The 27,664-nt window shown below is 52.7% G+C and overlaps 1 protein-coding gene across 1 annotated transcript in view; it reads left to right on the top strand.

The window, feature by feature from the left end:
- The first annotated feature begins 15,871 nt into the window (after positions 1-15,871).
- The window catches only part of WWC1 (WW and C2 domain containing 1), a 113,701-nt gene continuing 101,908 nt past the window's right edge, over positions 15,872-27,664 (top strand). Inside the window, exon 1 of the mRNA XM_087816192.1 lies at positions 15,872-15,990. Within this exon, the coding sequence (XP_087672318.1) occupies positions 15,872-15,990 (119 nt within the window). The remainder of the gene's footprint in view (positions 15,991-27,664) is intronic.

Consider the following 27,664-nt stretch of genomic DNA (forward strand, 5'->3'; position numbering starts at 1 on the left):
AGATGAGCCTGGCCGGTGTGGCTCTGGTTGAGCGTCAATCCATGCACCAGGAGGTCACCGGTTCGATCCCTGGTCAGAGCACATGCCTGGGTTGCGGGATCAATCCACAGCAGGGGGTGTGCAGGAGGCAGCCGATTGATGATGTTTCTCTCTCATGGATGTTTCTCTCCTCTCTCCCCCTCTCCCTTCTCCTCTCTAATAAAAACATATTTAAAAATAGGATTTAGAGGAATTTTTTGCACCAGTCCTGCAGTGAGGATACTATTATCATTAATAGCTAATATTTATAGATGTTTACTATGTACCAAGAACAGCGCTAAGTGCCCTGCACACGGCACTTCCACTTAACCCTCACCTTTTATCCATTCAGCAACATCACACTGAGAGCTTTCCATGTACCAAGTCCTGTGCTCAGTTCTGGGGATAAATGATGTGAACAGACGTAAACATGGGGCCTCACCTCATGCAACACATGGTCAGAGCTGCAGAGAGACAACACTCAAATAATTGCACGAGGAAGTGAAAATGACAGAGCTGTTAGTGCCAAAATGGATAGACTAATCGAGCCGTGGATGCACATGATGGGGGATGTGACCCAGACTGGGAAGGTCACAGAAGTTGCTGAGGTCTGAAAGTTAAGCACGGGTTAGCCAGGTGAAGAGGAGAGAATGCGTTCCAGACCAGGGAGCGGGATATGCAAAGGGACTGTGGTGAGACAGTCGGTCAGGCGGGAACACAGAAGAGGTTGACACGGTTCAGAAGATGCAAGGATTGAAGACTGCATGTTTAAAACTAAACACAAGAGGGAGTCCATTTGAATTTCATGAACAGGTGCTCTCCACGCAGTGGGGACAGGCAGGGGACCTGAGCTGAGACCAAGGAAGAGGCTGCTGGCCGCCGACCTGAAATGAAGGCACTCTGGACTATGGAGGAAGAAATGGGAGTAAACTGAGCGGCTAAATGGCAAGAAAGAGCTCCTAGCAACATTCATTTTGCAGGTGAGGGGACTGAAGCCGGCCATTCCCCGGCTGGCAAGTGGCGGACTCATACTCAAGGCCAGCGCTGGCAGATTTCAGAACCTCTCCAGGAAGTCTGGGTGCTACGTTACCCCAAGACCCTTCGAGTCTCTAAATCCCAGCTGCCTCCCAGTCATCTGGCCAGGCCGGTGTTTCCCCGGGGGGGGGGGGAGGGAAAGGGGGAGGCTTTACACCACATGCGGGCTCCTGGGCCCTGTCAGCATCACCAGCAGGTCAAGCTGTGATTTAGGCAAGCGACCCGGGGAATGCAAATGTTCCAGAGAACATCCTCCTCAGAAGCATGCGCAGACACCCTGTGTCCCCAAGTGCCGTGAGTTTGAGCCATTTCCCTTCAGGAGAAGAACAGGAGGCAGGAGGCAGCTGCTCCTGTGTGCTCGGGTCCAGCTGCCACCTGCCTTGTTTAGTCCGACGGGACCACCCACAGAACAGCCTCCAGCCCGAATCCTGGTTGGTGGAAACTACAAGGGGGACTGACCACCATGTCATGTCTCCCTGGGGTACATGCAACCAGTGAGGCCAAGCAGGACAGATGGGGAGCCCGCTGAGCCCCGAGCCCAGGCAGGAAGACCCAGGCAGAGGGCTGGACGTATAGCGAGGCACACACAGTCACATATCACCGGGATTTTACTAGAGCCTGGAACTCCCTTGTAAGCCAGCCATCTCTAAATTATCCACGAGCGTTCTCTGACACCCAGGCCAACCCAGCCCTCGCAACACACACACCAAACCCACAACATGGGAGCAGGAGACGGCCTTGGTTAAAACCTCTCCTGCCTCCCCTCAGGCCGGTCCTAGAACGACCAGGACGAAACGTTTGACCGCTTTCAAAAGTATTTGCACGCTGACGTAGAATTCTGGAAGGCAGTCCAGGGGACACAGCCCCACCTGGGAACACTCGCTAAACGGGAACCTGGGCAGGTCCCAGTGTACTCATTAGGGTAAGTAGCATGGCCACTTTGTGACATAAACCAAACATAAGTCAACAAACAAACAAAATTGAATTCTCACTCATATGTGGCCCATTGTGGGGCAGCGATGGGACTCGGCCTGCTGTACGTAGTCGCTCCAGGTCCAGGGCTCCTTCCTTCGGTGATTCTAGCTTCTTCTCTGTCCTCAGAGGCCTCGGCCTTCATTGAGGAACTTGGGATCTGTGAAGTCCTCTCCATGCAGCTGGTTGACGGGAAAAGAGATCCAAGATTACATGTGTAACTGTGTCTAATGGGCCACACCTGGAAAAGGTCCATTCCCCTCCACTCACGTTCCACGGGGTTGCATGGACCCCCCCACCGCCACAGGAGAGGCTAGAAAATGTAGCCTGACTCTGAACACAGGCAGAGGAGGAGACTGGGCATTATTGGTGGGCCCAAGCAGTCTCTGCACACAACTCCAGGCCTGTGAGCCTCAGTTTCCCCACCTCTGAGCACTGACAAGAACAGGGCTGCTGTGAAGGTTAAGTGAGATACTGCTTATATCACTGACACGAGGCAAGTACTCAGCAAGCCCTAGCTTTCATTATTATTAAATCTTTGCTTCAGGCCCAGATTTTCTAAAAGTGGAAACAGGGGAGGCGTTTTCATGCAGGGGGCGGGGAGATGGAGGAGTAGCTGCCCTGAAACCCTGTTCCACACTGCCACCCCACCCCAGGCCCCGGGACTGTGGACGGGCACTCTCAGTGTGAGACCGTTGCTCATGGCCTCAAGGGCTTCTCAGAAGGGGCGACTTTGGAGGGTTGAGGGTCTCAGCACCATGAAGGCTATCCGAGGACACCCATTGGGCCACAGTCACCAAGCACGGTTTTGTCCCAGGCACTGTCAGAATCTCATAGTTTGAGACAAACTCACAAGCAAGTCAGTGGGGGCACAGGAGGCTCAAAGCTGGCACAGAAGTGATGCACAGAACTTCGAAGCGCAGAGGAGAAGCCACGAGGTCTCTTCCTGAGCACTGCAGCGAGGGGCTCCCAGGGAGGAGAAGGTAGGGAGGGCACTCGGGGCGAGAGGGAGCAGGTGCCACAGGAGGGAGAAGGATACGGAGGCAGCTGGGAGGAGTTCAGAGCAACGGCCGTGCATTAGGTCCCCAGTACACATGAGAATCACCTGGGGAGCTCCATAAACACGCCCACGACCTCCAGGTCCCTGGCCAATTAAATCAGAACCTCCATGGGAGTGGTCTGCGCACGGGCAGGTTGGACGCTCCCCCCGTGATCTGCACGTGCAGCTGGGCCTCAGCACGTGGCCTGGCGCCCGGCGGAGGCACGTGGCCTGAGATAGGCCCGTGGGAGAGGACCGAGCAGGAATGGAAATGAGGCCCAGAGCTGGACACTCTCCTGCAGGCCGAGAGGAGCCTAAAGTGGGGTTCTTGTAGCTGGGGAGAAACCTGACTAGCAAATCCCTCGGTTAGCAAAGTGGAGAGGTCTAGCTGAGGCTTACCTTTAGGGGTCTTCTGATGGCCCCGAGTCAGGACATTGCAGGAAACTTCTGACCCACCATGCCCACACCCAAGCCCCACTTTCTATGCCGAGGCCCCTGGGCAGCCCAAACCCTCCCTCTGATGCCCAGAACTGGCACTCTGGCTGTGAGGCAGCCCTGGAAAAAGCGAGCTCCTGCTGCGGCCTCTCCCCAGAGACTGACTTCACCTGTTCCCAAAGCCCACCCTTCAGCCCCCCCCAGGCACCTTGCCCTCCTGGTAAATGGTAGGTTTGCATTTTGGCCACTAGGTGGAAGCCTTTCCCATAAAATCTGCCTGGACTCCTCCTGGGTGCCCCAGGCTGGTAGAGGGAAGGTGTTAGGCAGCTACGTAGATTGAGAAGCGAGAGCCCACTGGGAGAGTCCCGGGCCCAGGGCAAGGGCTCCTGACCCTGGGACTGGTTCTGGGAAGCAAGATTCCAAAGAAGAGCCGCCTTGGGGCAGCCAGACTGGAGCTCAGCTCCACCATTCACTCCCTGGGTAGAATTCCACACACACCTTCAAGACTAGCTAGACACGGTCCCAGTGCTGCAAAGAGTAAAGGGCCCCCTCTACCCTCCCACCACACAAGCCACAAAAAGAAATAGGGCCTTCTCTGCTAGCAGGCCCTGGGGCAGGAAGACAGAAGAAGAAATGCCAGTTTGCCCCTTAGAGTCATTCCACCCAGTGGCCATCCTGCCAGAGAGGAAATAGGACTGACTTCCTGGGGTCCTTACCTGGGTTTTCAGTCACAAGGGTGATGGAAGTAGGAGGTGGCAACCTGGCTCCTTGGCCAGGCCCACAGTCCTCAGTAGGGTTCCAGGGTCCCCAGGCCTGAGCAGAACAGAACAGAACCTCCCCTAGCCCCTCCCTGCCCATCTTTAGTGCTCCATGGGGGCAGCCACTTTCAAAAGCATTTGTCTCCAGCATCTCCCCTTCCCCCTGGCTTCTCTGTCCTTTCCGATGGCTCTCCACCCTGGTCCTCAGCCCTCTGCACCCAGTCCAGCGGCAGTGGAAGTGATCTCCTTACACTCATGCATTCACAAAAGCCTTCACTTCAAATTAATCGATCGTATCTGAACTTCACATCCACTCAGTGAGACAGTCGGGAGCAGATGAGAAACTGAGGCTTAGAGAGGGGGAGGGACTGGATGAAGTTACACAACAGGACAGGACAGTCCGCGGTGGCCAGGAATTCCTCTCCTCCCCTCAGTCTCCTGTCCCATTATTTCCATTTCCCCAGTCACGCCCTGGACAACCCCTTATCTTAGTGTTATCTCAGCCAAATACATGCAGATTTTACCCCAAGTAGGGCAAGAGTCACCTGCCAGTAGGTCAGCCCCGCTGTAAACCAACCACACGACCCTCTATCATGGAGGAGTGGGGAGAGGAGATGAAGATGAACACAGGGTGGTCTGCCCCCAGGTGCGAATCTATATGGATCAGGACACTTGAGATAGTAAGTGACAGAAGCCCAACTCAGAGCAAACACTGGGAAGTCCGAGGGCATGATGGGCTTCAGGCGTGGTTGGATCCAGGTGCTCCGATGGTGCCTTGGCTTCATCTCCAGTTCAGCTCCTTTTGGATGTGACTTCACTCCCAGGTGGGCTTTCTCCAGGGAAAGGTGACTGCTAGCAGCCCCAAACCTCCTTCCTTTCTGCACCCATGGAAACAGCAGAGGGACCCTCCCTTCAGTTCACAAAAGACCTTGAATTGGCCCACATCCCATCAGACCTTCCAGGGCCATAAAGAGAGGGTAGGGGGTTCCTCTAAGCAGGTAAAAATGTGTTAGCTGTTGATATGAGATCCAAACAGTGTCCAGAGACAGTGTTCCTGGACAAAGCCCGGTGCTGGGGATATGAGAGTGAATAAAAGAGCCCTCCGCGTGCAGTCCGGTGCGGGACACAGGAGCAAATAGCAGCAATATGATAGGGGAGAGAGCTGGGCCAGGTGTGGGGGGAACACAGGCAGGGTGGGAAGGAGCTAGTTCATCTTCGATGGGGACCTGGAAGAAAGAACTCGGACATGTACACACAGTGCATTGGGAAGATCTACACTGAACCTTAATAACGGAAAAGGCACCCAGCCCCTCAGGGTTTCCCACCACTCTCTGGCCCACCCCCTGAGCTCACATCCGTCCTGTGCCCAGCCCCTCCCCCCGTGGTGTTTAGATGCACTCCCTAAAGGACCACCCAGAGTCTAGTTCCCGGACACAGCCTGAGATGCTCCTCCCTACCCACCCCCTGGAAAGGAGGAACATGCACAGGGCAAAGGAGACCAGGCAGGAAACGGTGGGGCAGAGACACTGCCCAGAAGGCCAACAGCCACCCCCACGTGCTTCTCTGCAGCAGGGCTGGCGAGGTGCTGGGACCTGCAGGGAGCCAAGGCAGGTGCGTCCTCAGAACGGGGCAACACAGCGCGTTTGAAGGGGTGGGGTTCGGGGGGAGGTTTTAAACAACACATGTGGGGGTAGGGCGGGGGTTCGGGGGACAAGCACGATGAAATGTATGTCTGTGTGCGCCCTGGCGTTTGCATTCCAGGCCTGCATCCCTGTCGAAGGCGCAGCAAGGGGAGGGGACGAAAGAATGTCACCTGCTTGTTGGATTTAGCAACACACAGGACTTCTGTGTCAAGAGCCACCTGCTCTGTTGGCTACACGGAGACCTGAGGTGCAGATACACATACTCTCCCTACCTCCGGGCACAAAACACATGCCGTCCCAAACACACACACACGCGCACACACACACGGCCCGCATTCCAGGTCCTGGGGCTTGAGTGGAGATGGCAGGGAGCCGGCCCGGCTCAGTTTGGTGCTAGAGAGGCAGCTGGAGATTGAGGCCTCCGGCCCCGGGCACCACCCTCGCCGGGCTTACCGTGGGCCATCTTTCTGGCTCCAAAGCTCCATCCGCGATGTGAGCCCCACTCACACCTCCCCAGGGGATGTCCCGCAGGTGGAGAACTCCCACTACCTGGAAGCAGGGCGTTCCTGCACCCCACCCCACCCCCGCCAACGGGGAGGCTCTGCCGTGGCCTGGGCCCATGCTGTGGTTCCCAGTGGAGGCAGAACTTGCCTCCCACCTGGCCCAGGGACTCCCCTGCGCAGTCTGGCACTCCAGGGGCGCGCCTGTGAACCTTGCCCTTGGTGCGGGGGGGGAGGGGGGGGGAACCATGTTACTTGTTAACTTGCGGGTTGGACATTAGTTTCTCCTTAGCTCATGTGAACACCTGTGAAGAGGAGGGTTCCAGGGAGAAGGGTTTCCTGGCCCTGGTACCCTCAGAAGACCATCCATACCCATCTCCATCGAGATGAGTCTGGAACTTTACCAAGTCCCTATTTCCTTTCCCTTATTTGGTATATAGTGGGCAAGTTTCTCCCCTGTCTTTTTGCTTGTTTGTTTTCTATGCTTTCACTATACAAATGTTAAGCTGTATGACATATTTTTGGAGCTCAGGCCACATGGCTCACCCAGAGAGAGATGAGGGCTGTTTGCTGAGCTTCTCGGTGATAAAGCTGCTCCGAGCCCAACATCAGAAGTTCAGAGACAGGAAGGCAATAGATCACAGGAAGCAATTCAATGCTCAGCTTTAGGCAACCTGATCGTAGCTGAAGCGCAGCCAACACTATGGACGTATGCTCCTTGGCAGACACTGTGTTAAGTGAGCTGATGAGCACTGAATGAAATATAAAATACAGCACCTTTATTATCACTTACCAGTTGTTAACATTCGCACCCCATTTGCCCTCTCTCCCTCCCTGCCTTTGCAATACTCCAATGGTGACTGAACCATGCGAAAGTAAGTTGTAGACATCGTGACACTTCGGTCCCAAATGCTTCCGTTTGCAGCTCCTAAGAACAGGATTGAGCTCCCAACCTATGACGCCCCTGTCACTCGAGAGATGCTTAACACCGACTCGGTGATGTTGTCTACAGTGCACACCGCAGTCACGTTTCCCCGTTGTCCCAAGGATGTTCTTGTAGCTTTTTTTTCTTTTTTTTAATTTTTATAAGTAACCCCAGGATACACCCATGGACCACACACTGCATTTGGCTCTTTAGAGAAAGACATAGAGTTCTCAAATAAAAACTGAGAAAGACACTTTGGACTCCAACTAGAAAGAAAAATCCTTCCATACAGGACCCTTGGATGCTGCATAATTCTCATTCCTCACCACAAATGGGCAAATTATTTCTTAGAGAGGCATCTGGGCTCCTGCTTGTTCCAACAGACGAATGCTGTCTGCTCCCTACAGGCAGGGAGAGGGTTTAGAGGTGGTGTCGGGGGGTCTTGGGCCTGTCCCCTGACACGCCCACGTCAGCCTGCGCTGGGCCTGTTCCAGGCACCGGAGATATGGGGAAAATGAAACAACCTTGCTCTCACGGGGTTTGCCGTCCAGGTGGGAGAGAAAACAAAACAAACACACAGAGAAAAATAAAAACAATAAAATGAGGAGGCTAGGTCCCTAAAGGGTAAAGTGAGTGGAGGGACATGCAACCAGACCTGGGACAGGGAGGGAAGAAGTCACATGGTACCTGGAAGCGGAACGAAGAGGAGGGGGTTTGGGTTTTGTTTTACTGTTTTGATTGATTTTAGAGACAGAAGAAGGGAGAGGGAGAGAGAGAGGAACATGGATGAGAGAGAATTATTAATCGGTTGCCTCCTGCTCACCCACTACTAGGGATCAAGCCCGAAACCCAAGCATGTGGCCTGACCGGGAATGGAACCAGTGAGCTCTTGGTGCCTGGGAGACGGAAGCATGGGAACGCATACATGCTTGGGGGGTAGGGCCCAAGGCTCCTGTGGGTAGGCTGTACCAGGGAGTCAGGAAAAAGAAGGCATCCAGATGACACTCAGGTCTCTGTAATTAAAATGATGTTTTCATCAGAGACGTAGGTAAGTGAAAACCTGAGGGCCACGGGTCTGTTTTGTAAATAAAGTTTTATTGGCTCACAGCCACGTCCATGTGTTTACAAACCGTCTAAGGCTGCTTTCAGCTACCATGAAAGAGGTGAGTAGTTTCGACAGAGACCATATGGCGTGCAAAGCTGAAAATCTTTATCTGGCTCTTTATAGAAATCCTTGCCAGCCCCTGCTGTAGACATTGTATTTCAGAAATGCCTCTGGAAAAAGGTATTTTAGTCAAATAAGTGTGGGCAATTCTGTATTCTATAGTTCTCTTGGTTACTCCCTGTGGGTGTAGGTACACTCAGAGCTCTGAGAAGTCCCACAGTAAGGAAATCTCTTTACTTTACGAAAGCCAGCATTTCCCAAATGTATTTGCTCCCAGGTCATTTTTTAAAGCTTTTTTTTTTCAATCTTCACCCAAGGAAATGTTTTTACTCATTTTTAGAGAGAGAGGAAGGGGAAGAGAGAGAGAAACATCAATGTGAGAGAGAAACACCAATTGGTTGCCTCCCACAGGCACCCCAACCTGAGACTGAACCCCCAACCTAGGTGTGAGCCCTGACCGGGAATTGAACCCACAACCTTTCCTAGGTATGAGCCCTGACCGGGAATTGAACCCACAACCTTTCGGTGCACAAGATGATGCAGTAACCAGCTGAGTCACCCGGCCAGGGCCCAGACCACTTTTTAGTTTGACCCCGAGGACTGCATCTTTAGACACTTGCTTTAGAAAGATTCGGAGGAAGGAGAAGGAGAGGAAGGAGAAGAAGGGTTAGGAGGTATAATGGAGGGGTACATACCGGTGAGAATACATATTATGAGATCAGTTAAGACACCATTAAAATTACAAGAATCAGACAAAAGGGCCTGATCTAGGGCTTAGGTCAAGAAGAAGGGAGACCCCGGCCTGCGTGACTCAGCAGTTGAGCTTCAACCTAGGATCCAGGCGATCAGGGTTCGATTCCCAGTCAGGGCACATGCCTGGGTTGCGGGCTCGATCCCCAGTTGGGGGCGTGCAGGAGGTACCCGATCAATGACTCTCTCATCATTGATGTTTCTATCTCTCTCCCTCTCCCTTCCTCTCTCTGAAATCAATAAAGATATATTTAAAAAAAAAAAAAAAAGAAGGGAGAGAGAAATGGGAGGTCGTGAAGCAGATCCCTCAGTTTCCTGCCTAGATAACTGCAGGGAGCATGAATGAAGGTAGGAGGGGAGCGGGCAGGAGGACCAGAAGGACAAGCAGGGCGCCGAGGAGGGCTTGGGAATTCCAGCTGAGACGCGTTGAGTTTTGTGGGCTCAGAGTAAGCAGTGAATTTCTGCTTCCAGGGGGCGTGAGATGGATGCTGCACGTTCGCATCCATGTTTCTCTCTCTCCTTCTCCCTTCCCCTCTCTCTAAAAGTACAATTAAAACTCCTCAAAATAATAAAGAAAATAAAAATAAAGAAATGAACAGAGCCCCGGGGGCCCAAGGGACAACAATAAAAGGCAGGAGTCCCAGAAGTAGAGGAGAAACAGGGTGGGACTGTGAAAGGACTCAGAAACGAAGACTGAAAACTTCCCAAATTTGACAGGAACCATCAAACAGCAGATTCAAGCAGCTTAGGACCCCAAACAAGATAAACCTGAGAAATCCAGGCCAAGGCACATCGACTTCCGAATCTAAAGTCAGAGTGAGCAAAGTGTCCCTTTCCTAGGCTGTGGGCCCTTTAGAGGCTACGGCCACTGAGTAACCAGGGCTGGGGTGCAGGGTGTCGGTGACAGTGTAGGAAGCCGTGTGTTTGCGGTCAGGGAACCTTACAAGATTTTAGGGTGACCACCTCCTAGCTCAGATCCCCGCCTGGAAACAACCTCCTCTTGTCTTCAGTGGGATGGAGACAGGGCTCTTTTGGTGTGTCGGACGCCCCAAATCTCCGGGGCCTTCCTACCTGCTGCTCCCTTAGCCTGCACTGCTCGTTTGTGGCCTCTCCACATGGCTGCTGCTTCAGGTTTCTGCTTAAATGTCACTTCCTCAGAAAGGCCTCCTCTGGCCCTAAGGTAGGTTCCACCAATCCCCACCCTGCCAAGTTTTGCCATAGCACCTTGTTCAGTTTCTTCTAGTCATCTACCATGACGTGCCATTATTTACTCATGTGTTGACTTGCATATTGTATCTCTTCCCTGCTAAATGGTAAGCCCTGTGGGAGCAGAAACCACCTGGTGTCCCGAGCGCTTGCCCCATTGTCTGGTACACAGTTGACAGAGAAGAATCTAGTTGAAGAAATGAATCAAGAGCTGAGAAGGGAAGGGACCCACCTTCCAAAGAACTCCTGTGTTTCAGGAGCTGAGCTAGCACTTTATTTACATCATCTCACTTAGTTGTCACTAGTGAACAGGGAGGTGGGTATTGTTGCTCCATTTGACAGATGAGCAAACTGAGGCTCAAAGAGGTACAGTCTCAGGCCCAAAGTCACACATCGACCAAGATGCAGAGCCAAGTTTCACGCACAGATTTTTTTTTTTCTGCCCCAGTATTTCCCACTGCTCCACCCAGCCACCCTGTGGAGACAAGTTATCCGGGCTTAAGCCCCAACCTTTCCCACAGTATCTTGTAAACGTCACTCAGGTTGCATATTGAAAATTCTTAGAATGAGGCGTCAAACCAGGAGCAGTGGACAGGTAAAGAGCATTTCGTTCCACCCGTCTCTGAGCTGTGGGCTGGAGTTTAATTGAAGTGCCTGGGTACCATGGCGATGCAAGCTTTACAGAGCTCTATAAATACCCGGGGAGAGGCTGCTTTCAGCCAGCCTGCTGGTTACTGCACCCACCCCCGTTCCCACCAGGGCTCCTCTTCTGCTGCCGGGGCGGGAGAGGCGGAAAGCTCTGCAGGGACTCCCCCCTCGGCTCACTCTGCCTTTCTCCTCTCCACACCCCGCCCTTGAAACCCAGATTTCATCTCCTCCCCCCGCTTCCGTGCGGAATTCCTCTCCTCGTTAGTGAAAGACAACAGCTCCCAGCCCCAGAGGACTCCTGGATGGGGGAGTCGAAACCGTCCCCGCCAGCCCCGGGGATGTCGTGTCCGGGAGAAACCCGGTCCATTTAATGAATGAACCAGCCAGGAGAAGGGGGCGAGGAGGAGGCAGGCGGCACAGGGCGAAAGTGCCCTCCTCCAGGGAGACAGCCAGCCCACCAGGTTCCCTGAGAGCCAGCCCGGCGTCTGCCGCTGCTCTGGCGGATGGAGGTCAAAGCCACGGTGACCTATCTTCAGCTGAGGCTTGGAACACCCACTTCAGCTCTGCCCTTCCGACCTCAGCATGTGCCCTCCCACCTCCCGCCACTCCAGACACATGTGCCATCCAAAGGAAGGGAGCGCAAGACTAGTCTCCTGGCCGCCCCTCCGGCCCCTTCCAAGCAGACTGTTTGTGCCCGAAATCCCTCCTTTGTCGTCATGGTAGAGCCCACACTGCTGTGAACTCACACGTAAAACCCACTGGGAGCTGAGTTGGAATCTTGGCCTCTATTATGTATGACGTGACCACAGGAAAGTCACTTCTCTGAGTCTCAGTTTACGCATCTGTAAGATGGGACTAATAAGAACCAGGGTAATGTGTCATGAGTCGTAGAAGCTCCATCTCCCTATTTGTAAAATAAGTAGGCAATGCTAGACTTATTTCGATTTTTTTTTCAAGCACTCTATGAAGCACTGAGGACCCAGAGATAAATAAGAAACCATCTCTATTGCCAAGGTTTCTTCCACCCTAATTTTCCTGGCTTAGGACGCACTTCCCCATCATTGAAAACAGAAAACAAAAAAACACAACAGTCCATGGGCTCAGTTATGAACTTTAATGCATGACTAAAGAAAGGGGACATTATCAGCTTAGTCGCAGAAACGTAACTGTGTGTGTTCTTCAGATGGGTGGGAGATAAAGTCGTGGAGTCAAGAAAATTCTCAGCAGAGGTTTCCACAGCCTCTACTTCCTTGAAGAAAACGGAAGCTAACAGGAAACTGCTGCTGATATATTTGCTTTTGTTTTTTAAGCTTAATTTCTCCTTACCATCTTTGTGAAATACATTACCCTGATACTGAAATTCTCTGAAACACGTGTGGAAACCAGCCTTTCTTCTTTGCTGTTGCCGTGGGGGAGAGGATTTAAGTGGGCGTCTTTATTAAAAACAGGATGACCTGTCCCAGGCACAGGTGTCTCCAGTGGGCCACCTGGATGTGAAAGCGAATGAAGAAAGGCTTGGCCTGTGGTCATTCTGCTGTGCCCTCCGACTCCGCTTACTGGCAGCCAGACACAGGCCCTGGAACAAGGCAGGAGAGGCCGGGCTGGCCTTCCATTCGGATTCCTGCGGCTCAGTCACCTGTAGAGTAACGTCCAAGTCCCCCATCACGTGGCTCAGCCGGTTTTACCTTTAATCCCTTTCACATTTGTCCTCAGCTTTGAAGAATGCCTGGGGATGATTCACCCACCATCACATGGGGCAGGCAGTCATCTGTTTCATTACCTCACCCTGCTTGCAGCTTCTGGAAGATAACCTGGGATTCTTTTGTTGGGCGATGGAGGTAAGAAGGATGGGCAAATAGACCAAGGCTTTAAGGAGTCAATTCCTACTCTGGTCTTGCCTTCCTGCTCCCCAGCCCAGGTCTAAAGGTCAAAAGGAACAAGCCATTTGGAAAATGCCCGGGCTTGGGCACCGGGGCTGGAAAGTTGAATTTGGCAGTCTAGAAGGTGTTTTCCCTTTACCAGTGAGCCAACCAGTGAGAAGGCTTGGTTGCAAAACAAGACAAAAACAAAATCAGAAATTAGGAGGACTGTCCCAAGCAACCACGCACAATGCTCAGGAAGGGGAAGGGCATGGGCTTGTGTTTGGAACAGAAGATGCTTGATGGGTTCACGTTTCACTGGGGTACGCTTATTGCCAGGCACTGGCGCCCCGAATGTACCGCGGCGAGGGCCCCGGGATGATGGCTTATTGCTGAGCGCCAAGCCCTCTGCATTTCCCTTCTCCTCTAGCCCTCACAACAGGCCTGCCGAGTCTGTATGACCATGATGTTTCCAGACCTAAGACTGAGACTTCCGCTGAGCCAGTTACTCAAGGGACTAGAAAATAGGGTGGATTCGGGACCCAAACAGACTGATTCCAGAGCTTTTGCTTCTCAGCCAAACAATTACGAAGCAAAGATCAACAGAGACAAGCATCCCTCAGCACCTGTAAGATTGCAGATCCAGGGGTCGGTCCAGGACCTGCAGAGTAGTCAGTCCTCACTCAACGTCATCCATAGGCTCTAGGACTTCAAACGAAACAATGAATGATGAAACCAACTTACTAAGAGCTAAGCTCCTACAGCCTTAATGTAGCAAAATGACATTTGAGGGCTCGCTATAATTAAAAAGTGAGAGAGAGAGAGAGAGAGAATAGGTTAATGTGAGCCCGAGTGCTTTAGTCTGGGTCTAATTATTAGCCGTGTCCCTGACCAATAGTACAGCATCTGGGAACTTCAGTTTTCTCATCAGTGAAATGAGGATAATCAGTAGTATTCCCTACTCCAGAGGGTTGCTGTGAGGGTTAAATGAGCTCATGTGTGTGAAGTACCTAGTACCAGCTTGGCTTTACTTTTGAGCTACTGCCCTAATCACTAGTAGGAGGCTTTTACATAGTGAAGGCTTGGTCCAAGCAGAGGAAGTGTAGAGGACTGTGGGAATCCCCCATGAAAGGATGGGGAACTCCTACTATTGTTTGTTGGTAGCCAGTGTGAGGCCCAGGTTTCTGAACTTTTGGGCATGGCATCTATGGAATGAAGGAGGGAAGGAAGGGCCAACCGCCGCGTCCATAGGCCTGGCCTCGGGGAAGTAGTTGACTTTGCGGAAGGCATTTGAGGTGAGAAACTGCTATGGTGGGTCTTCTCTATTGAGGAGAAGACACCACAGACTTGGGATTGATTCCCTTCCTTGCTCAGCACACCTGGGCCCATAAACAAAAGATGCTGGCTCCTCAGGGAGACTGAGGATCCACCAAGCCCTGGGCTTCATTCCTCAGTCCAGGTTCCCGACATCTTCCCAGGGCAAAAAACCGGTTAAACTCCCTCAGGAAACACAGGCAAGCCAGTTGATCCTCTGCTCAATCGTTTATTTAATTACGTATTTTTTGTATTTCGTTACATATTTTTCATTGCTCAAGAAATGTTGGGTCTGACTTTTTAAATGTCTTCTAATTTTTTTCAAGATGAAATTTTGCTTTGCTCTCTTTATTGTTTTTCAAAATCCCCTCCCCCCACGTCCGTAGCAGACCTCAATGTATCAAAGACGAGAACGCACGAGAAGCTGCTCGCCCACGGCCTGGGCCACGTTCCCTACCCTGTTTAGCTAAAAACAGCAACATCGTTACTATTACTTTTACAAAGTGCTCACTCTGCCACCCTCTGGAAGTCCTCCCGGGGGAGGCGATTCATGGCACTCCTAATTTTACGGACCCAGAGGACAGCCCGCTACATTTGCAAATGCGGAGGTGGGGGGATGGGTGAAACAACAGGGGGGAAGAATGGAGAAAGAGGGAGCCAGATGGTGCGTGTGTTGGGGGAAGGGATCAGAGATCCTGGGAAACTTATGCTCTCCGATTTACAAGAATGTTTCTCTTTAACCACTTCTTGCCTACTCCGGATTCTCCGTAACAGGGAAGCGGGGAGTTGTAAGATGTGGGGCCACCTGTGCCAAGAGCCTGGGCACCGGGTGGAGAGAGCCAGGAGCGTTGGGAAGCAGAGGCGCAGTGGGTCTTGCTCAGCCTCCCGGGGCTCCAGCCAGAGTCTGGGACCCAGGTAAGGGGAGGTCTCCCTTGGCCCAGACCCGGCGGCGCAAGGGCGGGCGGCCGGCGGTTCGGACAGTCCCGCGAGGGGGCGCGTCTCGGGCCCTAAGACCCGCCCCCGCGGCGCTGGGCGTGGGGAGGGGACCTGGAACCCAGGCGCCCGGCGCCCCGCCTCCCGTTTCCGGGGCAGCGCGGTTACCTGCGCCGCCCGAGCCGCACCTGGCCGAGGCAGAAGTCGCAACCGAGCGAGCGCAGGGCGGCGGAGCGGAGCGCAGCGGAGGGACGGCGCGCGGCTGAGCGGAGGGAGAGGCGGCGGCGCGCGGCGTGGAGGGCGCAGCGCGGCGCGCGGCGGAGGCAGGCAGGCGGCAGCTGCGCTCGGCTCGCTCAGCCCCGCCGGCCGGGCGCGCACCCGGGCCCGCACCGCGCCGCTGCGGGCGCACATGGCAGCGTGAGAGGCCGGCGGCGGGAGGAGCCGGCGGCGCCGGGCTGGGGCGGCGGGGCCGCGGGGCCGCATGGACAGACTCGCCACCCCGGCCGGCCCTCACTAGGGCCCCCAATCCACGGGCGCCACCGCCACCCCTCCCCCCGATTATGGTGCCTCGGCGGCCGCCCGGCCCGGGTGCAGCCGGCTGGAGCCGCTGAGCCGGGGGCCCCAGCGGCGACCGGGAGCTGCATGGGGGAGCGCGGGCCGCTCTTGGGAAGATGCCCCGGCCGGAGCTACCCCTGCCGGAGGGCTGGGAGGAGGCGCGCGACTTCGACGGCAAGGTCTACTACATAGACCACACGAGCCGCACCACCAGCTGGATAGACCCGCGGGACAGGTAGGACCCCCGAGGCCCCCGGCCTCCTTCTGCCCCAGGGGCCACTAGCCGGGACTGGCCCGCAGGGCGGGGGGCGGCGCTGCCAGCCTCCTGAGCTTTCGCTGCCCCCACTCGCGTTCCCCTTCTGGAGCGCCGCGCCTGCCCCTGCGGGCTGCTGGAAGGAGGGGACAGCCAGGGAGTTGGCCCGTGCTGCCCCCTCCGCCATCCCTGGGTGGAGGACTTAGGCCCCAGCCTGCACCTGCCCAGAGTTTTGACCTCGAGCTCGAGCTCGGCCCCCGCCCCCTTTAGGGGGAGAAGTCCGGCGGGGGCGGGGGGAGCGACCCAGCCGGGATGCTGGGGCTTCCCGGGGAGGCTTTCCCCAGCGTGGGGAGGAGAGCGGGAGGGGGATGGGGAAGCGGGTGGTGGGCCTCGGGATCCAGTGGAGACGGCCGGAGGAAGGGCAGGCGCTCCGCGCAGGGAAGGCGGCCTGGAGTGTGATTTTTGACAGGTGCCTCCGAGGCTCTGAAAAGAGCACCGGAGCCTCCGGGGGCCTGGAGGCCTGGAGTGGGAAGGAAAGGAAGGAGCGGGGAGGGGCTGATCGGGGAGACTGGTTCTCCAGGAATCCCGAGCAACTTGGAAGCTTGTTGGCATGTAGATGGAGGTGAGAGGCCTCCGGCAAAGCCCTGCCGTCGCCTCTTCCTCCTGCCTTTCTTCCTCTGGGGACCGTGCTCCTCAGCCCTGCACCTGCGCGTCCTGACCTTGGGTGCCGCCAGCCGGCTGCAGCACGGGATATTTATTTATTTATTTATTTATTTATTTATTTATTTATTTATTTATTGCTGAGGCAGGTGGAGTCCAGGATGCTTGGGGTGGCCCTTAGCCTTCAGACTTTCTCCCCGGTTTCCACTGGTTGGCATTTCTTTGCACACATGCATCCCCCCCCCCCCCGTGTATGTGGTGGCGGGAGGGGAGGACCACCCTCTGCTGACTGTTCAAAGTGTCTCAGGAATGTGGGATTTTCACCTGGTTACTGTGACCTTGGGCATCAGGTGCCTGTACTGCAATGGAGGTGGATGTTTTGGACCCTTCATCTTGCTGGGCTGGGATGGGTGTGTAGCAAGGTGAGGGTTAACAAAAAGAAAAAGCATTAGGAAGGTTAGAGTTCAGACTCCCAGTAGTATCTCTGAGCATGTAAGTTCATTCATTCATTCAACATTTACTGGATTGCTCTATGCTCAGTACCACACTGAATGTCTCCTTACGGTCATGTGGAAGAGATTTTTTTAATGCTGGAGAGCATTCCTTGGGCAACCTGCTTTAACCTCTGAGTCTCATTTTCCCTATTTGTCAGACTAGTGATTTGCTAGGAAGGGAAACAGTAATAATGGAACTCTTAAAAGTTGGAAACGGCATAGGGATCAGAGTCTGACTTCCATTTTCAGACATAGAAAATTTGAGGCCCAGAGGTGTGATTTGCTTGTTTTGGTGTTTCCACTACTTTCATAAGCCAAGTTCTTTACCAGCTCAGGACTTTCAACCTCCAAATATGTTCTGACTCACTTTCCTTCTCACCCCCTTAGGGACAGTTGTGTTGGTGAACTAGGCAGCCCCTTGTCCTGTTCTAGAAAACATACAAGTTCTAGCTTCTGTGCCCTCCTCCAGTTTGGGTCCCAGCAGCTTACTGTGCAGGTGTGGGAGGTGGACAGCCCCACACCCAGCACTGCTAACTCACTCAGGGCCACGAATCTACGGACATTTCTGGCTCTGAGAGGACAATGCAGCTGTAGGAAGCTTCTCAAACAACAGTAATTTTTTTTACCCTTGGAAGAGGGCAAGCAGTATTGCTTCTGCAAAAACCTGACTTGGTTAGAGCATAAATTCCCAAATTTTAGTATTATGTGGACCATCTTCACGATACTGTGCTATGTCCACCTGTGCTATTGCTTACTTAATACTTGATTTTAAATCAGCTCAATTTGAAAAATGTTAAACCACTTTCACAGTGGGAAACTAAGAAGATCTATTGCTGTAAATAGAAAGGATCCTTAAAAATACAGTGGAGGAAAAACAAAACCCACTGCCATTATATTCTAGCCCAGTACCGTGGCCTGCCCACCGGCCCAGCCACAGGCCTGTGCAGCCTTTGCTTTTAGGCAGATTGGCAAGCACTAGAGAGAATTAAAAACGTACTGGTGCTTAATGGAGCCACTCGCTTCTTCACCTGGCAAGTTATTGGCTTTGTAACTCCGGTCTTGCACCTGCACGGGGCTGGTGCGGGCCCCTGAGCTTGGGGTGCTGAGGGGTTCTGAGTGCAACCCTGGGGTCCCGTTGCTGCCAACTTTGGAAGTTTGGGGAGAGGGCTGAGCAGAGGGCATCTGTTCCAGGCTCCGGAATTTCCTCCCTGCACACGGGGTAGGGGTTTCTGCCTTCTGGGCCTGCCTGTGTGACCTCAGGCAAATAGCTTGAGCTCTTGGGTGCAGGTGCTTCGCTGGTGAGAGAACAGGGTTGATGGTGATCTCTAAGGACCCTGCCGGCTCTGAGTACTTGGCCTCTCCTTACCCCTCCTGATTCCAGGGAAGAATTTGGGGGTGAGGGGTAGGTGGGAGGGGAGGGTAAGGGGGCTGTGAAGAAGAGGAAAAAAATTAAGCTAGAAAGAGCTAGCCTTCTTTGGGGTGCTGGGGTGAGGGAGATAAATTCTGCCAAGGTGGTTACATCTCTGCTGCTGGTTAATGCTGGGAAACAAAAAAAATCACATAAAAAATTCTTTTCCTTATGTGTGACTGTTTGCATTTGTCTGGGCTTTTTCCTTACCTGAATCAAGGAGATGCCCACCCACTCCCCTGAATTTAAAAGAAGTCAGTGCAATGGTCCTTCAGTCAGAAAAGGGATTTCTTAGCCACCGAGAACAAAATAGCGTCTCGGGTTACCGACCCTGAAGAATGTCCTGGCACATTCCTCCCTGTGGCTGAGCTGTTTTGTGTGTGCTGTCCGGCCCGGAGGCTGCTGGGGGTAGGGAATCCAGTTTTCAGCTTTCCCTTTCACCAGGGGGTTGGAAGAGCAGCCAGGCAGCTGGCCGTGCCAACTCTGTCCCCTTCTCACCCAGGGGAAGACTGGGAGGCCCAAATTCCTGAGGACGGTTGTCCCAACAACCGGAGAGGGTCCAGTGGGCAGCTTGGGCCCTGCCTACTGGGCCAAAGGCTCCAGCAGCACCACGGGCTCTTCCTGAGGCCTGGCCGCTGGGAAGGGGATGGTTCCCCAGGGAAGGCGGTGCAGCCCGGTGGAGTGGTCTTCCTTTAGGAGAATAACTCTGGGTGCTTCTGGGAGCTCCCAGCAAAGGGCCAACGTGGCGGGCATCTGACTTAGTGGTATGCCAAAACAAATACACCGATTGTTCTCAGAGGAGGAATGGGTTGTTGGAACTGGTCCTGCCACAGAAGGTTCCGGAAGCCCAATTCCTGCTTATTTTGTAGTTTGTGGCCAGACCTTCTTCCAGGAGCCACCTGCAAACTCTGGACACAGTTTTGGGGTCTGTGTGACAAATACCTGAGAACTTGAGCTAACCCTGTTATTTCAGAAATCATGAATATTGTAGGAAGTTGGCTCTACAGCCTTGGAAAGATCTTAACCTCCGCTGGTCACAGACCCTTGTGAGAAGCTGGCAAAGGTTAAGGATGCTCCCTAAAGAAAAGTGTGAACAGGGTTTTGGGCACATAATTTCAGAGGGCTCGTGGACCACAGGTTCATAAATTCCTGCCATGGGTTAACTTAGAAACCTCCCGTCACTGCCTGTGTCCCCTCCTGTCTGGCTATGTAGGAAATAATGATTATTTACTGCATCCAGGTCGTCTGTTGAGAGCTTTGCATGGGATTTCTTTTAATCCTACCAACCCTGGGAATAGGTAGTTATCTACCTGAGGAACCTGAGTCTCAGAGGGGCTGAGTTTGGTGAAGCCACCGAGATGAGAATGACAGGCACTCCTACTCACGAACCCACATTTCTGATCACTGCAGAAATCAGTGATCAGCTGAATCCAGACTTCTGCTCCGTTGCCTAAGGAATTTGGTTTTGGGTAATGGAGTGGGGACAGGCATGATTTCTCTTCCCTGCAACCATTCTGGTGTGACCAGACCACAGTTAAGCAGAGAGCAAATGTGGATAATGGACAGAGGGCGAGCCTTTGAGCCCTGGCATCTTGGATCTGCTGTGTGCTACCTGAGTGAGCTTGGCACGTTAAATAGGCTCTCTGAGCCTTGGTTGGTCTTCTGTAGGATGGGGAGATGCACATAAGCCAGCAAGGGCAGTTCCAAGCATGAAATAAGCTAAGTCAGGCAGGGCAGCTAGCACAGAGCCTGACACGCAGGAGACACTTCCCGATGCCACTGGCTCTTTTAGCTTTTACTAGGAGGACCTGCAAAACACTTAAGTCAAACGGAGGCTGAGTCTCTGCCTAGCTCTGTGGCAGTTGGCAGACAGGATGGACCTCTCTGGCCATGTAATCCAGCATTCTTATTTCACTGATGAAACACTCAGACGCAAGTGACTTGCCCAAGGTCACACAACAGACAAATGTCAACCTCGAGTCTCTAGTACAGGTCTCCTTTCCTCTTTCTCTTACAAAAACTTTTCCCAAGAAATCAGATCTAGTTCCTCCTTGTCTGTCGTAATAATTTGGGAATCTGTTACGCTTGTGGCTGAGTTCTTTAGAACCTTTTTTTACTGTGCAGACCAGCAAGTTCTTTCATAGTGTCACTGTCATGGGTGATTGTGTCATAGTAATTTGTTATTTGTCGAACAGTTAAAGTACCAGCAATTTCAAGTGAGTTACTATTTTTATAATCAGTTCATCTTGTTTAAGGCTATTGTCAGACTAATGTCACTTTTCCCCAATTTTGTAAGCAGGAATTATCACTAGCCTGCCATGAGACTTACCCAAAGCCTCTATTTAGCGTGCTTCTCTTTATGATCCCCCAGTACCTATAGATGTGCCTTCACATGTTATTAGAGGACTTCCCTTTCCTTCTCACGGTAGGCTACAATGCATGGGAATATCTTATGCCAAGTATTAAAAGAAATAAGCTTAAAAAGCCCTAGTATAGATAACAGGGAGAAATAAGAGACTTTGGAACCCATAAATGAATAAAATAATAATAAATGCTAATGTGTGAACATTTACTCTTTGCCTTGCACTGTTTCCTAGTATGATCTTATTTAGTCCTTTCACCAACTGTGTGGTAAGTACTGTTATCTCGATCTTCTGATGAGGAAAGTGAGACTTAGAAAGGTCAGGTAACTTGTTCAAGGTCACCAGTAGGTGATGCAACCAGGTTTGGAGCCCAGGTAGTGGAACTCCGCAGTCATATTAGCTGTAGCATTTCCAGGTTCCAGAGTGCCCTGTTGACAGGTTGGCCTTGAGAGGTACCCTTTAATCCTAAAATGAGGCAAATGTGCTGTGGATCGCAGGGAGAGATGTGACAAAGGCGGCTCGAACAAGAAGCCAGTGAGACCCACATGGTGGGCGGCTTAGGACACCGTTGGGCACGGACTTGACCTTCTGGGAGCAGCAGGCTGACCAGGGCTCCGGGAGGGAGAGAACAGAGATGGAGGCCAGGAAACTCAGAAGGACGCAGTGTGGGTCAAGTTCAGAGTCGTTTCCAAGTCGCTTGGGGAAATGCTCCTCATGACCAGGGAATCAGTAGCCAAGGCAGCTCCTCTGTGTCACCACCCCTCCCGCTTTCAGCCTAGCCAAACTGACCTGGTTCTCCAGTCCCCTGGGACCTCAGGTAGCTGGGAAACACTGCTCTTTTGAAGAGAAGAGAGTCAGGTTGCCTTAGTTACTGGGAAGGTTGGAACGCCAAGCTCAGGTGCACATAAGGAAAGCAAGGCTAGAATAAGTGGCAGTTGGAGGTGGCTGACGTGTCGCTGCCAAGCTCTTGGATGGAACATGCCTTGGTCAGGTTTTGATGGTGTTTGCGGGGGGGGGGGGGGGCAGCCAACTTAGTGGTAGTTGGCAGTCTGGGCTCCGTGTCAGGAGCTCTCTCCACCACGAGAGTGAAGATTTGCAGCCCCCAGCTCAGCGAGGGGCCTGGATAAGAGAAATCCACTCCCTTTGGACAAATAGCTTGGGTGACCTAGCACTTCCACTGGGACAGGGCTGAAGGCTGGACCTGGGCAGAGTCCCTGTGAAAAATTCCTGCTAGGGCCTCTTCCCAGCATAGAGAGGGCCAGCGGGCCACACACTCCCAGGTAGAGCAGCGAGCGAAAGGCTCTGGTTGCCGCCGCTGACAAGCTGCTCAGACGCCTCGAATCCCTGTTTCAGAGTGAGATAAAAGGAGAGAAAACTCAGAAACTGGATACAGGGGCATTTTGTTATTTAACCTTCACCAGCAGGCCATTAAGCCTCCAGCTCCGGAGCAGAAAACCTCTTGCCAAAATAATGGGAGATTGAGGAAGCGGGGACAGGCGTTCACTGTTGTTGTGTAGGGAGAACGTAGAACATTCTATAAAAATGCTGCCAGGGGAGAGGGGGTGGAGGAAAGAGCGGGGAGGAGGGAAGAGAAGGACAAGGGTGGTGGGTCCCATGGCCCCCCCGCAATTCCCTTCTCAGTGCTTCTACCCATGGTATCTCACCATTGGGAAGAAATGGGATCTCTCCGTTTCAAATGTCTGCCTAAGAAAAGGGACCGAGGCTTAAGTTCTCGTACAATGGTCAGCCAGGAAAAAAAAATGAAGCTGCATGAAGATTAGGGGCACTTTTGTTGGCTTTTCCTTCCCCCCCCTGCTCCATTTATCACTCTGGCAGCCAGGACACCAGGCCAGCGGCAGCTGCCGACTTTCCCCGGCCGGCTGCCTGCTGTCGCCCGGCCTGGTTAGGTGGCAGCCTGGCCGTTCCCTGCGCTGGCTTCCTCCCCACCTCGTGGCAGTTACTTGTTTGATTCATCCCTAGGGCAGCCCTTAGGATCCTCTGACTGGTACCTGACTTGGAAGGGTCAGGTATCAAGATACAGGGATCAGGTGGCTGCTGGGCTGAGACGAGCCTGGGACAGCCCTCCAGTCCTGCATCTGTCGGGGCTTTTCTTGGATAGCTCGAGCCCAGTGAGCTTGTCACTGTGTATTCCAGGAATCCTTTACAAGTGCATTGTTTGTCTTTGTGTCGCTGACAAGGAGAGCAATAACTGGCACCTGGTGATAACCACGAGGATCTTCATAGTAGTTTTCTTGAACCGTCTTTATCCAGTGCCTGTTGCGTGCCGCGCACTGTTGCTTATTACGTTTTTCTGCCATTTTGCAAATGGAGAAACGGAGGCTGAGAACAGTCCAGTGACAAACTCAAGGTCATGTAGGTAGAAAGAGACAGAGTTGGAATCTGAATCTAGGTCCATCTGATTTCAAAGCCTTTACTCTTTGTACCACTGAACTCTCAGTGAATTTGGAGAGAGGGGCAGCAAAGGGAAAGGGACTTTTTTTAAAAAAATTGAATTTATTGGGGTGACCTCGGTAATAGTTATATAGGTTTCATGCGTACAGCTCTGTAACACATAATCTGTAAGGGGAAAGGGACTTTTTAACTACAGAAAAATAAACAGAAACACCTTGTATAAACCTTGTTCACTATGGAGAAATATCCAGGGGGTTCCAGCCAAACATTGGTTTGGCATCACACTGTTCCCCGCAGTAGATAAGCCGTTCATCAAGATCTCCGGAAGACGCCAAGTCAGGTCCTGGCTCTGTCATTTATACCTAGTATGTGACTTCGAACAAGCTCCTTCTCCTTGGCTGTGGGAGGGTAACGCCTGCCCACCCCCGCGGGTGGTGGCGAGGGTGACATGGCGGCAGACACGTCAGGTCTTAGCCCAGGGCCTCGTGCGCGTCAGGCTTCCCGTGGGAGCCGTGCCCGCTCAGGCTCCTTTACCCGCCTGTGCCTGGGAGAGGAGCTGGAACCACTGCTCCGTTCCTGCCAGCCCAGGTCTCTTCCTGGTGAGCCACGGTGACATCAGCGCCTTCAAGCCACCTTGGCTGCAGTCATTGCGTAAGTAAATCAGTATATTCTTTCCCCCGGTCTTATCAGAGGCAAGCCCTTCTCAGGAATTTCTGCAGTGGTGTGACTCTCGCCAGGGAGCTGGCACGAGGCTGCCTGTGCAGCAGGGTCATGAATTGCAGTTGTCATGGCAGAACTCAGAGGCTGGGACAGGAGCTGGGGGCTCTGGGATCCGTGTGCAACTGTCTGACACCACGTCCCCTTCACCAGGGCAGCCCCCCCCCCGCCCCGTGCCCTGTGCGTTGTTTCAGAACCTGCTGATTTTAGCCTGATGGTGGCACAGAAGGGCACTGGTATTTGTCACGACCCACCCAGCTGGGCCATTCACTCAGCAGGTATTTATTGAGTGCCCACTGGGCTCCAGGCTGTGTTGCCAGTGCCGGAGGACCAGAGCAAAGTCCCTGCTGTCACGGGCTGTACCCTTGGACAAGCCAGATGGACAAACAGTTAAACAGATAAACTGCAGATGACGGGGGCTTGGTGTTCTCTTGAAGTCCTTGACGCATCTCAGGAAGGCGGAGGGGCAGGCGCAGGCACCTGTCGACAGTTGGGATGTGAATTTAGACTTGAAGCTGGGAGGCCTTTGTGCCTCCATTAGGGTGTTACAGAGAGCCTGCTGTGGGCAGCCGGGCACTGGGCCGAGTGCTGGGAATCTGGGGGGACACAGGGCAGGTGGACAGGTGGTCTCCAACTCACAGCACTTACTGCAGATCAGTGAGAGACAGTCAACAGGCTGTGCAACTGCGGGGGGAAACGCCAGGCTCTCCGAACCTCCGTCTCCTTCCTCTCCTGTTTCACCTGGACACGGTCAGCCATTTGAAAATATTTATCGGAGGCCTGCAAATGGATAGAGTGTCTGTAATATGCCAGGCCCTGTCCCTGCACTGGGGATTCAGCAGTGATTAAACCAACAAAAATACTATCCTTGTGGGGCTCACTCATGTTTAGAGAGGAGGTTCTCAAACTGGAGGAAGTGCAGAACCCCCTGGAGGGCTTGTTAACCCCACTCCCCTCCCCAGTTTGTCAGTGGGGCCGGAAATTTACATTTCCAACTGGTCCCCTTCGAGGCGTTGACTCTTCAGGATACCCTGGGAGGGGGCATATACCCTGGAAGGGGGCATCGTATTATCCGTTCTACAGCCTGGGAAACTGAAGACAGCAGGTGAGGCCCCTTGGCCCTCCTTATGCTAAGAGAGCTAAGGGAAGTGGTGCCCAGTTTGCTGGCATCCCTGGGATTGCCAAGGTGCCTACTCTTGTTCTGACCCAAGGCCTGGGTGGTGGCAAATCTCCATTGTCAACTAAAACATAGGGAAGCAGGAGGCCCGAGGGGATTGCCGAAGCCACAGGGAAATTTCTTTACATTAGAGCGTATAGAGTGATATATCTTTGCTCACTGGAGGACCCAAGGAATTGGTCTTCCCTCTTTCTCAGTGGCACATACTGAGCTGCTCTTCAGAAGGACATTCTCTGGGCTCCTTCACCCTGGGAACATCTCGGCCCCACCTCGGCCCCTTCAGCTATAGGGGGTGCAGGGGAGGTGTGGGGAATAGGCCAGTCCCTCCCCTCCAAAACCCCTGGCTGTTCCTCTTGACCCCAACTTGGATTTTATCTCTCAGCCTTCTCACTAGCTAGGGCTAAGACCTTGGTTACGTGATACTTAAACCCTCCTGAGCCTCAATTTCTTTACTGGAAAAATGAGAATTAATTAGAACCTACCTGATGGGGCTGGTCAGAATCAATTAGAGGTCTCTCACTTTATTTAAGTTCCACTGTCTGGACAGTTCTAACCACAGCCTCTGAGACCTCCTTGGCAGCTTTATCTATAGTTAATATAGTTTCTGCTCAGGTCATTTATTTTGAGTACTGGATTTTTTTGGGTCATGAGCCATGTGTTGTTTCTGTAGAAGAACTGATCATTTTTAAGCAGATAGGTATCTTCTCAGTAAACAATGACTTTGCCAATAGAAATATTAAGGGGTGTCTTAACAGCTCACAGAGGTTCAAAACTAGTGTGAGTGGTTTATTTCCTTTGCTGACATAAATGCCAGCAGCCAGTGGAGGACCCTGGGTCTCTCTTCAGCCTCCTCACTGGTTCTCAAAATGTGGTCCGAGGCCAGCGCGTCAGCTTTACCTGGGAACTTGTTAGAAACGCAGATTCTCACATCCCACCTTAGACCGGCCCTCCAGGTGATTCTGCTGCCCTCTTCAAGTCCGGGAACCACTGGCCAGATGCTTGTAGCCAGAATGACCTAAAACAGTCTGTTAGTGGTGGCCGGCAAAACCTGGCCAGGCCTGAAGAACCTACTGGGCACACATAGATGCAACCAGTTGAAATGGTCTCTGTTGGCCTATGAATACTTTAATATCACCCCCCCCCAATCCCTGATTGTCCAAGCTGGACCTCCACGCTTCCTTTATTAGGCCCCACTATCGCTTAACATCTCTGCGTCAAGATCACGAAGTTTAGAAAGGCCTTCGCATCTCCCTTTCCTGGGCTCCATGGCACCTTGAGCTGTAGAACAGTGTGACTGCCTGTGTCTTCTCCGTTCTTGGCTAATAGGCTGCTCAGTGCCCGGCACACATCAGGAGCATCCAGGCCAGGGAATGAATGCTTCCCAGTTGGGAGTGGGGGATTCTGTTTCTGGCCCTTCCTCATAGCTGCAGTCACTTGCCTTTCCTGAGTCCTGGTCCCCATCTCTCTACAATGGGGGATAATGACCCTTGAATTCCTTTCCACAGCAGAGAACAGAAGGTTGTGTTTGGCCATTTGGAGTCAGTCATTCTCAAGTTCATTTACACATTGGACTGACCAGAAGGGTGTACTGAAAATACCCGTGCCTGGCCCACTCCCAGAGATTCGGGTTTAATTGGGGCACGGATTGTCCTTGGGATTTTCAGAAGCTCCCCAGTTGGTTCTAGGGTACAGCCAGGTTGACTCTAGGTAAATACTGCCTTGTTCAAAGTGCTTGTAGAGTTCAAATGAGATTATGCGAACAGACCTTGTAAAGGGCTTTACCATGTAAGATTTATACAGTTCTACATAGAAAAATCTAGTTCATTCAGGAAGTCTTAAAAAAATAGTTGGGGGAGGGGGAGAGGTAGATATTTGGGGGATGTCAGGTACCTTGCTCTTTAGTAATTGCCCTTCTTCTATATCTGTCTTGCTATTTCTTTCCTGATATGTTAAGTATCAAAGAGATTTGGGCTCGTGTTAGCCTGAATGTGAAAATCTTTCAACTCCTGTTGCAGCCGAAATGCTTTGAAATAAATTGGTCTGAGCTACTTCAGAGTTGTAGGCCTGGGGGTTGGGCCTCCCTTTCATCTGCTGTCTGCCCTCAGCAGAACCTGGTCTAGATTCAGGCACAAATCTGTGTCCTTGACACTGCAGGAGAGTAGAGGGTGCAGGTGTTGTCACCCTATAGATCATAGCCTATGGGTAGGAATGGATAATAGTGAACATTTGTTAAGACTAGATTCTGTCAGGATCTGGCCTGTGTGCTTTGCAAGCATCGTCCAGTTTAATTTTCACAGCAGCTCTGCAAAGTAACAACTGGTACCCTTTCCATCCTGCTGAAGGGGAAACTGAGGCTTAGAGAGTTGAAAACTCATCCAGGATCACACAGCTGACAAGGGGCAGGACTGGGATGTGAACCCAGTCT

Source organism: Miniopterus natalensis, chromosome 4 (assembly GCF_054644295.1).
Source record: "Miniopterus natalensis isolate mMinNat1 chromosome 4, mMinNat1.hap1, whole genome shotgun sequence".
Taxonomy (NCBI): domain Eukaryota; kingdom Metazoa; phylum Chordata; class Mammalia; order Chiroptera; family Miniopteridae; genus Miniopterus; species Miniopterus natalensis.